This window comes from Poecilia reticulata, linkage group LG7, assembly GCF_000633615.1.
Source record: "Poecilia reticulata strain Guanapo linkage group LG7, Guppy_female_1.0+MT, whole genome shotgun sequence".
In the NCBI taxonomy this organism is placed as follows: Eukaryota; Metazoa; Chordata; class Actinopteri; order Cyprinodontiformes; family Poeciliidae; genus Poecilia; species Poecilia reticulata.
The window spans coordinates 9,389,431-9,406,152 of record NC_024337.1 but is presented as its reverse complement, the minus strand read 5'-3'; the positions used below and the strand labels follow the sequence as shown (position 1 = coordinate 9,406,152).

At 39.7% G+C, this 16,722-nt stretch overlaps 1 protein-coding gene across 1 annotated transcript in view; it reads left to right on the top strand.

Annotated features, from left to right (window-relative positions):
- Positions 1–1,228: 1,228 nt before the first annotated feature.
- Positions 1,229–16,722, top strand: part of sema3h (sema domain, immunoglobulin domain (Ig), short basic domain, secreted, (semaphorin) 3H) — a 30,235-nt gene continuing 14,741 nt past the window's right edge. The window contains exons 1-6 of the mRNA XM_008413225.1: positions 1,229–1,329; positions 1,869–1,988; positions 3,261–3,354; positions 4,097–4,216; positions 5,585–5,730; positions 7,137–7,251. Coding sequence (XP_008411447.1) covers positions 1,309–1,329; positions 1,869–1,988; positions 3,261–3,354; positions 4,097–4,216; positions 5,585–5,730; positions 7,137–7,251 — 616 coding nt within the window. The 5' untranslated portion in view covers positions 1,229–1,308. The remainder of the gene's footprint in view (positions 1,330–1,868; positions 1,989–3,260; positions 3,355–4,096; positions 4,217–5,584; positions 5,731–7,136; positions 7,252–16,722) is intronic.

The window sequence follows — 16,722 nt, the reverse complement described above, 5'->3', positions numbered from 1 at the left end:
ACGCACACACGCACACACACACACGCGCACACACACACACACACACACACACTTTAACAGAGTCAGAGCAAGCAAGTCAGGTAGAAAACTCAAAAGTTTTCACTCAGCCACAGGGGCCTTTCGTTGTCTCTCGTCACCCTGAATATGAACCTGAAACTGAATCACCTCCATTAGATGTGGAACACTGACTCTGCCGTTAAACTTTATAACCTCCTATGAAATTAAAACCACATGGTTCAATACATTTCATTACAATTTTATGATAGGCTAACACAAAGTAGTGCGTAATTGTGTATTGCTGGAAAATAATTCTCCTTTTAAGGTTTTCTCACAAACAATTTGGAAAATAGTTGCAGACATTTGCATTACGGCCCCTTTATCCATAATAGCCCAGAAGACCGCTGAGGCTCATCGGAGAACGTTAATGAACAAACAGCGTCATGGACACGAGGAACAGCAGACGGGTCAGGAGAGAGTTGTTGAGAAGTTCAAAACTGAGTTGAACTTATTTAACCTAATCTGACAATCTGACCAGCGTTACAACCCACCTACAGGTCCACGGTAAATCTGGTATAGCTGCAAAGATCCTCAGCTCAGGCGTGAGAATCTGTTCACTGGACAGCTATTAGTCGTCCACTCTGCAAATTAGTGAATTGCATGATCTTTTATTAAAGCTTATTTATGTGCTACAGTTGCAATGCAGTTAAAGTTTGTAGATGTGCAGAGCTGGGAGAGAAATATCCCAAAAGGTGGGCAGGAACGCGCTGCGTCTTCAATAGTTTGTTTAATAAAAGATATTTCCCAGAAGTCCACATTCTCTCCTTTAAATGTTCATGTCTATTTCTTTCTTTCTTCATTTATTTCTGCTGTTGGACACTTCTCAGTGCATGCCACTCAATAAAAAGCACCCTAACTCCTTCTGCAGGTGCAGTCAAATTGTGAATTAGTCATGCTGTCACGATCCCTGCTGCCCTGACAGTTTGGCCCATTATCAGGACTCATCAATGCTGCCAGTTGGTTTTTATTTTTCTCCTCCCTGAAGCTGTTGCTCTGCTTATTCCATCCAGATTAGTCATGTGCTATTGGCTCTCCCCTCCTGGCTGACCGTCAGAGCACCTGCTGCTTCCAATAGCTGTTTATCAGAAACGTAGCACGAGCAGGAACGCAAAATTGAACAGGAAAAATATTTTTTAAATGTCTCTCTCTGTTTGTTCTGGTTTCTTCCCTCCTTTGTTCCCTCCTCTCTCTGTCTTTCTTCCCCTGTAGCTTTTCTGGCCAGGCAGTCCGGACCGGGTCCAAGAATGTCTCATGGCTGGGAAGGATTCAGAGGTGATTCAAGACACACTCACTGATTCCAGCACAAACACATGTTATTGAATAACAACAGCAACATTTAAAACAGGAGCTTCCATGTTTTACGCAGGTAAACCATCATTCGGCTCATCTCAGAACGTGATTTCAGTCAGAATGTTGCACAGATTAAAATCTCCTGCCTGACAGATCAGGCCGTATCACTTTTCTTTTTTTATTTTTTTTTATTTCCGCTGCTCGCTGCAATGCGATACGACCGAACGAGACCTGCCTGAAATGTTCTGCAACAATAACCCCGAAACAGTTGCACAATAGATTGCAATCTACTGCGGAACTGAAGCTGATTGAATCCGATTCATTTAAGGAACTGTAAACAAACAACACTCTGACGCTGGTAGGGGAATCAAGATTCAGGAAGAAACAAGCCAACACATTTAGAACCACAGATTACGATAGAAATAAATGAATTATTCTGCTGTTGCTGAACACTCCAATACGAAACACTGCAGGTTGTTGCATTGTGGTGAGCTGCTGTGTGCATCTGTGTCTCTGGACAGCTGGAGTGCGCAAACTTCCTGCGAGTTCTGCAGCCTTTTAATCAGACGCACCTGTACGTGTGTGGCACCGGGGCCTTCAATCCCCACTGTGCTTTCATAGCTACCAGCATCTTCCACCAGGTAAAACTGCACACACACATACACACACGCACACAACCCTACACACACACACACACACACACGCACACACACTATCAAAGGAAAATTACATATAAACTCGGACTTAGGACTTAATCAATGTGCTTCTTAGAAATGAGCCTCGATAGATATATCTGTGCCTAATATATCTTTTTTTTTTTTTTCCCAATATCTCACACTGATATTCACACACTTTAATGACACACTTATGTAAGTATTTGAGAGCACATTTATTTATGGCTTATAGATTTGATCCAAGTTTTTTTTTTGAATAAATAAAAAAAACACATTTTGTCACAGAAGATGACAAAATTTGAAAAAAGTTTATAAAGTCTGAATGCCTCTGGTGAACCTTCCTTTCTGGTGTATATTTTTGAAGAGAAAGGACTAGAGAAGTCAAATGTATCTGCAGATATTTTCGTAGTTTCGTCTTAGCCTCCATCCTCCCTGTGATCGGGCTCCCATCCCCCACACGGAGCCCCCTGAACTGCTGAAATATCAGATGTGGTGTCTTCCCCCATGCCCACATGACCTGTGAGGGTTTACCTAATGTCATCTGTCCTTAATATGTGGCAACATTGTGCAGCTCACCAGACACCTGAGACTTGGTTGACATTTAAATGTCAAATACAGAGTAAAGCACGTCTAGAAGACGGGTGTGTACATGTGCTTTGTTTTCCAATATGCACCCACACATAATATTCACTTAAAACACAAGAACTTCTGGGACACTTTGGGGACTGTTCTCCTACCAGTTTTTTTATACACATGTCTGGGTGCGATCCTTCAGTAGAGTGCTGAATGTTGTTTGTGTGTCAGAAAGCAGCTAATCCCATGAAAGGCCTTGTGAGATCAGAGTGGACACGGCACTTAGAGGAGCCAGTGGTACTGGCTGGTTTAAGGCTGGACTTCACACATTGTAGATTTCCTGCACTTAGCCTGATTAGCCTCAGTTAGCTGCTCTGTGTGTGTGTGTGTGTAGGGGCGGGGGGAGGAGTGTGTGTGTGTGTGTGTGTGCGCGTGTGCGCGCGTGTGTGTGTGTGTGTGTGCGCGTGTGTGTGCGTGTGTGTGTGTGGCAGCCATGTGTGTTGAGCTGGCTCAAACCTTCTTAGAGCTCATCGCCTCAGTGAATAGGATTATTTTGATATTTTACAATGTACTTATTTTAACATGCCTAACAAAACTAGTGTCTGTTTCTGGTTTATTCAGCAGATTTGCTCACTTAATCTTGACTGTGTGGCTTTTCTTTTTAAGGCAGAGTACCAAACTCTCTCCTACAGCCAGACAGAGTGTGGGAAAGGGAAATGCCCCTACGACCCATTCCAGAAAACGGCTTCTGCGGTTGTTGGTAATATTAATTATTCTTCAATGTAATTAAATGCTGGTTAGATTTATCGGTGTCAAACAAGGTGTAGTTTTAATTTTCCACCTATAGTTTGAAGTTTTGTTTTTTTTTTTTGATGTCAGGGAAATGTTAGGATGATCAAGTTCTTTCCAGCCAAATAATTGCAACACTGACCCACATGCTTCTGCATATAAAACTTAGCATATTTTTAAGTTCAACTAATTGTTACTAAATAAAAGAGGTGAGATCATTATGGACATTTTACATCTTTACATTTCTCTGTCAACACCGTCACACAGTAAAACCTTCTGTCTCTGAAGATCATATTGTGAGAATCACATATTATGTCCCCACTTCGCGGCATGCACTTGATGCAACGTGACTGACGGTTTTGGGTAGGTGTTGATGATAAATATGTCGGATTATTTTAAGGTTCTATGAAGCTTGCTAAAAGCATTCGATGCTGAATTGGTTATTTAACCTGAGAAAAGCAGCCAGACAGCATGTGGGTGGGCAGTGTTGTCTATAAAAGCATGCCTCTGACTGTGCTTTGGATGTTTTTGTTTTCAAAGTTTTCCCGTCGTATATGTTGTAAAGATCTGTAGTCTGTTGGGTACATAGATTTTTACAGTGAGTCTAACTAAAGAAGAGATTCAATGTGTGAATGAGAGAACCATAATAACTCTGAACATGTCTCATTTTAACAGTGCTCAATAAGGATGTGATCATTCGTTTTACTGTTTAGATGGAGAGTTATACGCCGGCATCACTTCGGATTTCATGAGTCGAGACTCTGCTTTCTTTCGGAGCCTCGGCAGGCGACACGTCATCCGTACAGAGCAGTACGACTCCACATGGCTGCAGGGTGAGTCCCAGAACTGGAAACACGCTTGAGAAACTCAAGCAAGAGCAAAAAAAAAACCTTAAGAAGGTCATTGATAATTCAACTAAGAATTTTGTTTAATTATCAGTGGAATTATAGTACCAAATATGTAAAAGTCAAATTTTTTTCTAATGCCTGATCCAATCCACCTTTCTGTAATCGATGATGCTTTGCATGAACTGTGTTTACAACCTTCAAACCAGCATAATACATTGCAACAATTAATGTAAACGTTTAGACACAGCAATATTATAAAGACATGAACAGAATTGAATGAAATACTAATGTGATTCTGTGCTTCTAATTGGTTGAAAAAACCTTAATTGTCTACTATTTTGATACTTTTCTAATCTGAGAAGGCAGTAAAAGGTGGACTGACTAGGATATGAACCAATAACGATGATTGGATCTTGTCATAAAAGCCGACATCTACTTAGCTTGTTATTCCTTAAACCTAAGATTGTGCCGTTCTGCTCTCTGTGGTGCCGTTAAGGTTTTTTCTTTCTGTGGATCCGATGTTTCTTTTCTAGAAGTCATTTGAGAGAGTTTATGATTTTCTTTTTTTTTTTTTTTTTTGACAAAGCGAAGATACAAGATTTTCAGACGTAGTTCAAATTGAATTTGTTTTCTTTGTCCACATTTGTCGATTGCTTTACTGTTGTGTGCATGTTCAGTTTACACCTGCAGAAGACACAAGTTAAGCTTCTTCTGATTACAGAAGCAGGCAGCCGACACAGCAGTCGTGTCAGAACATGTCGGCGCTTTGCTGACACATTTGTGAATATCAAAACAGAGGGGGAGAAAAAAAACAGATTCAGGAAAACCGCAAACCATTTACTTAAAAATGTCAGTTTGATAAAATGCAATGAGCTGCCAAAGAAACTGATTTGCTTTAACTTCTACAGCGACACCACTAGGAATAAGTTAATTGTTCTCCAACAGCTTGTTTGAATTAACTCAATGTTTATTGAATTATAACCCACTAACAACTGCCACAACTTCATCTTTATGTCTCATTTAGGAAAAAATAAATATTAAAGGTAAACAAAAAGGTAAATGTAATATCACACGATCCAAATCAGCATCTCTACAATCATCCTGCTCACCCGGTCGGTGTTTTATCAGACCAGTACGCTGATGTCTGCTGCCGATAACCACAATCACCTCTTCTCTCTGTAAACTCACTTCCACCATCATCGTTTCTGCTGTCATTCTCCCATATTCAGTTACACAATTGAAAATATGACGTCAGCGTAGTTGTGCTGCTCCACAGTTGATTTGCTGTAATTTAGCTATCTTTCTGTGTGTGTGTGTGTGTGTGTGTGTGTGTGTGTGTGTGTGTGTCTCCAGATGCCCAGTTTGTGCGGGTAGCGCCACTGTCTGAAACTGATAACCCAGAGGACGATAAAGTTTACGTGTTCTTCACTGAGCATGCCCAGGAGGCAGAGGGGGCGGCCGGGAAGGTTCTCTACTCCAGAGTGGCACGAGTTTGCAAGGTACGATGTGCGTCCGGTGAGCAGAGATGGAGCACAGATCAGACCGGAGGTGGTCTGCGTGAAGTTTTGGCAGAGGTATTTTCCTGCCAGTGTATACGTGCAGGTTAGTGAGTCTGCACAGGCTGGGGTGTGTGCTGAAGTCACCGACTCTGTGTCCAACAGAATGTCCCCGTTGGCTTGTTTGAAGGTTGTTTATAATACTGACCATTCTTAAACAGTTTTTTTATTTGCTTGAATGTTAAAGCTTGTTTGGTCTATAAAACTTTAAATGTTCACATGTTTCTTGGGGAATAAACTACTAATAAGTTGGTTGTGGGTTTTTATATTCAGCTGCCTTTATTGTAATACTGCAGTGGGTCTTATTATCTGGGACATCTACAGAAATTATGTCAGAATGAATATCCGTTAATTGGTATTTACAATTAATTTAAAATGCTCTTAATGTTTTAAACCTCCAAGCAGCAAGACCCTCTTAAAACGATCAAAAGGATATGGACCAATTGTATTTAAGACTTTCTCAGGGTCTTTTAAAAGTTTCTTTGGTCTCTTTTGGGCTTTACTTATTTTCGGTTCATTTCTTGCACTTGATCATGACAGATATTGTGCAGTGTGTGCCTATAAAAACAAGAAACATGGAAAAGTACAAGACAAAAGGAGCATGGAGACCTGGAAATTAACAGTGCATGAAATGTCTTTATGTCGTGTCTTTAAAGAAACGGGAAGAAAAGTCCAGAGAGAAGCATCAGCCTTTATCCAATCGACAGATGCGTGCGGCTTTCGGTTTTCAGCAAAAAGCTCTTCTGCAATTGGAAAACCCAACAATAAAATGTCAAAGTAATTTCTTTGCGACAGACTGCCGATATCAATTTCAATGTGAATTCTTTTACAGACCCATTCCATAAATTGGAATAGTATTGAAAGGTTAAGTTGATATATATCTGCATACATATATTCAAAAGATCGACATTCAGAGGGATTAAAACTCTAAATCTGATTTATTGCTTAGGAGCATTTTAATTGTTGAATAAAGTTGAATAATTTCCAGGTTGAACAATAAAAATGACAAAAACAATTTCTAAAAAATGCTTAAATTGTGGACTGAAAATACATAAAAAAAGCCTGTCAGAATTTCCGAAAGCCTAGAAAGTTATTGATCAAAACCACATTGAAAGATGGCAAGGGTGCAGCTTGTGGCTCCTTAGAAACCATAACATAAACAGACAATAACTCAAAACTTTTGCGCAGTAGAGTATATGCAATGTGAAGCAGCTAGAACCTGTGTGAAGAAAACCTCTTTCATTTCTTTGATTTCTGCACAAAAATGTGTCCATAACCCTTGTAATCGTGTCGTATTGTCAGCTTGAGGTTTACATGAACATATTAAGTCTTTTTAAATTGTGTTGCAGAACGACATCGGAGGTCAGAGGAGTTTAGTGAACAAGTGGAGCACCTTCCAGAAGGCCCGGATGGTGTGTTCGGTTCCAGGACCAGACGGCCTGCAGACGCATTTCGACCAGCTGCGTGAGTAAAGCAAATGGCAAACACATTACACATGCAATCAGACTTTAGCTGCGAGAGTTACAACAACAGCTGGACCTCTGCCACTGAATGCTTCATAAAACAGGAATTGAGCTCAGAAATTCAGCCAGTCTGCATGCATGTGTGCGTGTGTGTATGTTCATACCGTTGGTGTTTTCAAAGAGATTTCACACACTGAGGAAACCTAAAGGGACTTGACGGCCTCCTTGGCCTGCTGTACGTCTGCATAGCCAGGCCAACAAAATGGCCGGTCATCTTGGGTTTGCGGCTGTGCCTTCACCCATGGTTGCCACGGTAACTGGCCTCACATAGAGATCCTCAGACTTTATTCATTATCAAGGATTCCCTTGATGGACAGACCCCGGCTTAGGAGGCCTCTGCCTTTCCCCATCGGGCTGCCGGGGTTTCTGTCGTTTTAATGGTGAGCGGACAAAAACATCAACGTTGAAAGAAATATGTGCAACAGGGCATAAGCCTCACAGTTTACAGCAGTGCAAAAGATTAGGCTTGTACAATAAAGAATTAAATGTAGCGTGGATGCTTGCATTGACCTGCAGGTTACGGACCAGCATGCATCTGCAGTCATTCAACCCCCACATTACCTTTTCTTCTCAGCTCTTGGAGAACCAAATGAATAAAAAAAAAGCAGGCGGGCATGCAGCGAGTTTGAGCTACACTCTTATCTCAGCTGGTCGTGTAAACAGAGGGATTTTAGAGTAAACAGAGAGACCCGCACAGTGAATTAGTTTGTTTATGCAGTACCTTAACTCATGAACAGTAAATCACATGCTCTTTCATGTAGCCCAGAACTTAAACAAACACACATGGGAAATTAGGAAGCACTTGAAAGCACACATATTAAAGGTAAAGCTCGACTTTAGTTGCCAACACACATGCGCAGGCCTCGGCTCGCCTGTATACACCAAAACTGTTCGGACTTGTCAGAGGCATAAACATTTCTGTCCCTCGTGCCTGTGGCCGTGTTCTACATATCTGATAAGACTCCATATGAATTTGTTTATGAGTACACTTCAGCAACACATGCACACAAACACATAAACCACAAGTCCCACTTTATGAGGATTTGCACACTGGCTAAAGAAGGCTGCCTATGTTGTGTTTATGCCATGCTCTGTCAAACGAAAACACTACAAGTCCCATTAGCCTCTGCTGCTCCGTGGGGCTCACATTCGGTGCCTTGCAGACGTGTTAATCTCCCTGAAACGTGTTCATGTTTTTACTGCATTGCAACCACAAACTTCAAAGATTTAATTTGGATTTGATGTAGTTGACCAGCACAAAATGGTGCGTAATTTTGAAGTGGAAGAAATATTGTAAAAGACTTACATTTAAAAAATAAATAAGTAAGGTTTTGTCAGCTATTCCACAACGTCAACCTCAATAACGGTTTTCAGGCTCGCTGGGTGAAGATCTGACGTTGGGGGAGAGACACCTTCAGAATTCACCAACCAGATCCCAATGTCCATTTGGCCAAAAGACTAATCACAATGCTAAAAATAAAACAAAAATCATTCCCAGAAATATCCCCACTAGTGAATAATATTGCTGAATTTAAACAGACAGAACAGGAATTGTATGAATGCCAACATGCCTGCTTCTCTTACAAAATGCACAGCTTTGTCCAGATAATATAAAACTTTTGCAAGGGATTTCAAAAGAAAACAATTCCCCATTACTCATTGCAGGCTCTGCACAAATCAAGTGGTTCAGTTAGAAAAAAAACTAGTATTGAACAAAATAACACAGTTAAACTACAAGCAAAATTCACAGCTACAGCACCACAAATCATTATAATGCTACAGAACCAAAGCAGGCAAACTTGAGGAGCCAAGAAAAGAAACATGTTCACTGACAGTCTTCTTTGTCTTCATGTTGGCAGGAAAGTTAAAGCTGAATTACTGCCACCTACTGGTCAGGTGCTCACTGACAAGTCTCACAAAACTGGTTAATCATGTAAATGAGATCCGTTAGAGCAGCAAATACTCGTTTTGAGACGTTTACAATTCACATTTTGTTCAGTAATGGTCCCTCCTTTCACAAAAATGAAAAGATTAGTAATAACAGCTTGAACAGCAATGCCAACCAAGGCATTTAGACCAAAAATTTGTGTCTAGCTTTTATTGGTAACAAATAAGAATAGATATCTGCCTCTACTCTTTGTTACCATTTGTCTGAGGTTGTTGACTCATGTACTCCATGTCATGCAACACTTCCCACTGAGTTTTGTTTCGAGCAAAGCATCTGGTCTGCGATCACCTCACGGCTCGATTCGCCAGACGGTTTTGCTTGGACTTCATTGTTCTGTTGTTTTTGCTTCTGTTGTTGGAGCGACTTTGTTCACGCTCGCATGTCTCACTTTCAATCTGTGGGCTTCTCGTTGTTGTGGATGCCGCCAGCGTGAAACAAGTCGAGCCCCGCTGAACCGTAGTTAGTCAGACACCAGCGGAGAGGAAGGTCAGGCAGCTCAGATGCGAGTCTGTCTTACAGGAAAGGATTCTCAGTGGGTCTCTGCCGCTGTCCTTGTTGTTGTGGTTGCTGCCTGTCGAGGAGAACAATGCGGGGAGATTTTAGCGCTGGAGACAGACGAGCTTCTGCGGTCTGCCAGTAGAGACAATAAAATTCTTCCAGTTATTTTTGTCTCGTCTGTTTTTGTCTGGGTGTAAAAAGTTTAGTTATGTCCTAAACAAAAAACAAAGTCCGTTTCCGAAACTGGAAAGGAGCCTGGAACAGCTTGGAACAACTAATTGTCTGCTAATGATAATTAGGAGAAATCAGGTGTCTGTTTGTAATTTTCCAATAGTTTTAAATGAGAATAAAGAAGAAAAACATCTAAATATTTTTCTTTGTTCAAAATAACAAAATACTTGTATTTTTTGTTTTAGAAATTACACCCACAAAAGGAAACTGCAAACATCATTGACCTAAAAAAAAACTATGATTTTTTAGTTTTTCTTTATATAAGAGTAGATAAATGTACATTCACTTACCATAAAGACTTTTAATTATTTTAACAGTTTTTCCTTTAGTGTAAAAGAATATTCTTTTGGATTTTTCTTTTTGAAGCCATCATCAGGGTCCTGCTGTCATAATGACTGGATATTTGACCAAATGTTACATTAAGGTTGAGGTCGGTGTCATGCCAGAAAGATTTATATCCAGACCAAAATCAATTTTAATGTTTGTTTGGGCTGGAAAACCGGATTGTGTCTGACTTTCAACCACCTGACCCAAAATTAGACCAGGGATCTTCACCTCCAGATCGTCTTCATAACCTCTGGCTGGAAGACGTCATGAAGAAGAAAGGTTATTAATAAAATAAAAAAATATATATTTATTTTTTTGTAAAAAAAAAAAAAAACTAACAAAAAAAAAACCACAAGTCATTTTTTGTATTTTTTAAACAAATGATTATCCAACTGAGTAACAACAATCCTCAACCTAAAGTATAAAGTGTTTCTTTTCATAATTATCCAAAATCCAGATTATTCCCTGATTATTAATATTCATGTGCTTCAAAGTAGTTTCAAATCAGTTTCAGGTATGACTATTAAGCATATGGCTGACTTTTTAATTATTGCTTGAAACAACGTGGTTGACCAAACTGTGAAGATGTCGCCATTATTGATCTCTTAGAGAAACTGAAGACAGCCACTGGACCATGATGTGTAAAAAGCTTTTCAGAGAGAGAAAAAAATTATAATTTTTATTGAATGAATCACTACAGACAGATAAAGTGAGCTACCAGCCTCGGTTATGAATATCAATTTAAGGGATTATTTCACTTTATCTGACTGTGGAGAGAAAATTAACCCAACTCTTCATCTCACCGTTCTGGTTTTGTTGTTTCATAAAATGACAACTTTTTTTTGTTGTTTTGATCTCCAGAAGGTCCTTAAAAATAAAAATATATTTTTTAGAATAACTTTGTTTTGATTGAAGGGCTTTTATGACAAAAAAGAAAAAAAAACAGATTGTGGAATTAAATTTCTTGAACTTTTAAACCTGTATCTCTGATATGCGACTCCCAAATACCTGAAACTGTACGTGTCGGGTTGAATGGGCAACATTTCTCAACTAAACCTTCTTTTTAAAATCCTGTCTTATTCATGTTTGGAATTGTTGTGTCATTTTTTTAATCATACGCTGCATAGAAAAAAAAAAACAATAATAAGAAAATCCAGCTCACTCCTTGTTTGAAAATAATAAAATGAATGAAAAATCTCGAAATCCTTTCAGATGAATCTCGAAAATGTTTCTTGACCTAATTGCCTCATCAGCAATTACAGTTGTTTGGAAGCAGGTTCTGCAAGTGGAAAATAAATTTCCCTACTCCCCCAGTGAGGCTGTCTAATCCATCACTGCTTGAAGGGAGCCCCAGTTTGTCAGGAGAAGAAAGAAAAACGGAAAGAATAGATAGGGAGAGAGGTGGAGCCATCAGTCAGATTAGCTGCAGGGGCAGGGAGGGAACAAGTGGGCTTTGACCTGACAAGAGAGCCAGGCTGGAGGAGGGGATGGAGCAGAATTATAGGCGGAGGAAAGGAGATGATGAGGGCTGTAGAAGCCGTTACTGCTGTGTTATTGCTTTTATGCTGTTAACGAGAAGTTGAGGGAATAAAGGGAGCAGCAGACAGAATATTAGGAGGAGCACTCGAAACAGACATGGCTTCAGGAGAGAAAAAAAAGAGAGAACAAAGTGCTTTTCCTAAGAAAGACATAAAAAGAATGAAATCAGGGGAATATCTCCAATGTCGCAGGTATTTCAAGGTTACGTAAGACTTCAAAATTGGAAATTGCTGAAGTTAACGCTCTCCTACTTCTTGTGTGTACGTATTTTGTGGTCTGTTCTCTATACGTTTCTACACAAAACTCAGCTGAGATGAACTGACTTCTGGCATTTTGATTTATATTTATGAGGTGCAGATGAGAGAGTAAATATAAAAATGAAAAACATAAAAGATTAACAAATGCACAAAAGGATTACAACATGAGAAGATTTTCACCTGACCTAAAAAAAAAACTTCATGAAATGATTCTAACAAATTATCTTTTGAAAGTTATGTATTGAAAAATAAAACTTTCCAAATAGTTTTCTTTACATCGGTTTTTATGATACTATGGATATTTAAGCACGCACCATTCATCTAGATGGGTTTTATACTGAAGCTCTATTTCAATAAGTTATTTTGCAGTATTGGTTCCTTTAAACCTGTAATACTTATAGACTTCTGGACCGGATTAAACGCAGATCCTTTAAATCGGAGCTGCACCAGTCAATCCGCCAGAGATCAGAATCACCGTTTTCCTTTTTGTTCAGCATGTCAAACACAAAGTAATCAGTGAGTTGGATGCGGCATGTCAAGGATAAAGGTAATCATCTAAATACGAAACAGACTTTAAAAGGCCTTTGTTTTTGAGAAATGTGAATTATCTTTTATTTAAACAAATAAGTCATTACGTCTGGAGTTGCAAACTTCTTTCCATATTTACGTTTCGTTTCAGATCGTTATCGAGACCGAGAAAATCCTAATCAAATTCTTTACTTTTTCAAACGATGCAGAAGCCTTATTTACAAACGGTGAATGTTTCTAATTAGATACGCTGAAAATGTTTTCTTTATTGTCATGTCCTAATCTGCAGTAGTTTATACCTCTCAAGATAAATGGTTGTTTTAACCATTTGAAGACATAAGGGATATACTGGATTCACCTTTTTTTTTTCCGCAAATAGTATCAGTTTTACCCGTTTTGCTTTACTAGCAAATGGAAAATCCATCTACAGAGATACAGCTGACTAGAAACAAAATATATTTTATTATGAAAGGGCCCTGTCAGAGTGTCCACACTTCCTACACTTTACTCTTTTTAGCATGTCACAGCCGTCATAGTGTCTAAAGTTCAACACTATATGTGTTACGAAGTTTTAAAGAATACAATTTTAAAAATGCACCTCCTCCTCAAATGGGGTCGGTGGTGGCAGCATCATCCTGTGCTGATGATTTTAACTCAGCAGATACAAGGAATCTGGTTAGACACCTGGAATTGGTTTAAACATTACAATGGGTTAGATAAAAATGTAATGTGATAGAATGGCTCAGTCAAAGTCTGAGCCCAAATCGCGGTGAGAATCTATAGCAGCATTGAAAATTTCTGTCCAGAGGAAAAATCCCTTTAAATTTGACTGAGCTGCAGCTTTTACCAAGACAAAATATAGATGCTACATCTGCAAGCTGCTTGACACTTAAAGCTGCAATCGCAGCATAAACTTTTCAAAATATTGACTCAGGGGGAGCTGAGATTTGATACTTCTCAAGTTTTCATTTGCAATAAGAAGGATGGAGGCAGGGGCACAGATAGGTTAGGACCACTGACCGAACGGCTTAAAGACAAGATGGAGGACCGATCCTGATGAATTACTGTGAGACGGTGTCCTCACTCGAAGACGACTGAGAGGAGGAAGAGTTTGTGAGATGTTGGTATTCAGGGTGGCTGGCCTGAGAACGGAGAGAAACAAGAGTGGAGACATGAGGAGAATAGGGGTATTTGCCTGGGGGTCTCTGACCAGACAATTAGGATGAGCAGGAGGAGGAGGAACATAGGGGCTGAGGCAGCAGGTCTGCGGGCCAGACAAGACTATCTTCCTTCAGGGGGGGAAACGGCCGTGTTTTGTTTTGGGAAGAAGACACAAGAACAATTCTCTGGAGAAAATAGGCCAGACAGACAGATGGATGAGGAACTAAACAGAGAGATAGCATGATGAAGGGATAAAGGCTGGGAGGGGCAGAGAAAGTGAGAGACAATGAAAGCGAGTGCCTCCTTGAGGTATCGTGGGAAGTCGAGGTGTGGAAAGGGGCACGGAATAAACACCTGATGAAAAGTTGGAGAGCCAGAAAGAAAAAAGACGAGGAAGATTCAGAGGGAGACGAACGAAAGCATGGATGTGGTTAGATCGGCACTACAGATCTCACAAAGTCAAAGTCAAATCAGACTGAGCAGAAAGACGCTGGGTGATCTCATGTGATGGACAAAGGTTTCGTTCACCCCGCCTGCCACCATGGAAGATTAATGGAGTGAAAGCCGGTGCAGCTTCATAAATCCGACGCTTAAAGATATGGAGGGGAGAACGTCTCTAAATCAGTTCTGAGTTAAACTTACCGTGAATGATAGAGATTTTTCTGTTTTTTTTTTTCGTTTTTTCTTTTTTTTCTGAGGGTAAGCCATAAATAACTGTGGCTTCTTCTATAATTTTCTGTCGAAAGAAAAATGTCGAGCTGCGTCTTCCAAACTTGAGCAACGTTTTCAAGTGGAGATGAATGCACAATGAGGTGCGGAAGAAGTCGGAAAGTACGTTTGAAGCTCAAGGCAAGGATTCAGATTTTCCCTACAGGGATAATCCAAAGTTTTTATTAACTTTACACCGTACTTTTTCAACACCAAACTCTGCTTATTTACTTTTACGTGCTGTGAGGTCTTCCTTTGTACCCATCCTTGAAACACCACACTTTATTACACACAGAAAGTGGATATTTCTACATCTTTAGATTTTATTTCTTTGTCATTCCTGGCACGTTTTCACTGTTTTAAGAGGAATCTTTTTTATTTAATTTATTTATTTATTTATTTTTTGTGCTGTGTGAACTCTGCGATGAGGATGGTCCAAATTATGTAAAGACCAATAATCTGTCTGGCAGAACCAAGTCAAGTTTTCTTATTTTGAAATAAGGTAAACTTTCATAATGAGCTTAAAACACACAAGACTTCTATTAGCCATGTTTTCATTGCACAGTAGTAAGAACAAAGCAAACTATGAAAACTAGACAGGAAGTGTTCCACTTAAAGTATCTCTTATCTGTTTTCTGTAGGTAAGGCAAACATGAGGGAGAATGTGATTTGGTCAGATGAGACTAAACTTCACTTCCTTGCCTTGATGGAAATTGTTAAAACTAACACAGCACATCATCCTAAATGCCCCATCCTCATATTAAAACATGGCAGTGGCTGCATGATACTGCAGGACAGATTTTCTTCAATAAGACCAGAGTCGAGGTTCACCTTCCAGAGGAACAACAACCCAAAACATGCAGTCAGAACCACAAAATAGATTTATATTGGAACAACACAGTCAGTCCAGATCTAAATCTAATTGAGAACTTGTGTCCTGACATCAAAATGTCTTTATTATCAACTCAGAAGGGCTTGATGCAAATGCATGCCACACTATTCAGATTTTCTAATTGAATTTCTTTTAGAAATTCATAAATGCCATTTCTCCCACTTATCACCTGTTTGTGTTGGTTCATCATCGTGAATAACATTAATGCAGTATTTTGAAACTTGCAGTTGTAATATGACAAGGTGTGGAAAAACTTCAAGGGGGTTTGTTATGTATACAAGCGACTGCAACATCTTAATTATCATTCCAGCAGGCATTCATTTACCACTACGCTTCATCTGTGATATGGACAAATATGGTTCTTTTCAACCGTTTAGTGTTAGGCGCTGGTGGTCTCCTGTCCACTGGGTGTACTCTTTGACATCGGCTTATCCTGCTCGTTGTTCAGGCTCGGGAAGATACAAAAACACTTTAATGGGATCCACTGTACTGGCTGAAAAGCTCTAAATCTTACCGGAGCACTGACTCTCCCACTGCTTCTGTTTTTAGTCTGGCTATCTTTCCTGCTTTGAAAATATCACGTCGTTTTGGGAGAGAAAAAAACAACAAAAAAAAGAACACAGCACACAGCATTTACATCATGAAGAGTTATCTGGAGTTATAAAACAAGGCTGCCATAAAAATCCTTCAAGACAAGTGGAATGGGAGTGGAAAGAGGAGATGATAAAGGTAATAATCTGTTATGTGAGCTTAGAAGTGGGGGACATTTTCTGAAAGATTTGACCCTGAAAACAGAACCAAGAAGAAGGAATTATGGAGATGAGATGAGCAGGTGTAAAAGACAGCAAAGCCTAGGAGCTAAAAAACACATTTACACCTTAATAATAGGGATAAATATATTAAAACAATTATGCTCCAGGATCTGAACATGTACAAGCAAACTTAGGAAGTATAAGGTTTATATCCTGAATGTGACTGTGTGTGTGGTGAAGATGTGTTGATGAGATGAGATTAGCTGCCGTTCCTGGAGGCCACCTGGAATGTGGGATCTCTCATCCGCTTCTCTGTTTCCATCTCCACTCCTCCTCACCACGAGAGGGGAAACGTCGTGACCTGTGTTTACTCCCTTCATTCTAAGGAATACACGCTGCAAACTAGTGAACAATCCCACTTATTCACTCTGTTTGTCATGCAAGATGTGAAAATCCGAACAACACACTTAAAGAAAAGTTCAGCAAATATATAGACCCACTTTCTTTCCACTTAGTTCTCCTTGTTAAGCAAATAACGCATTTCCCCATTACCTCAGACAGGCTGTGCTAC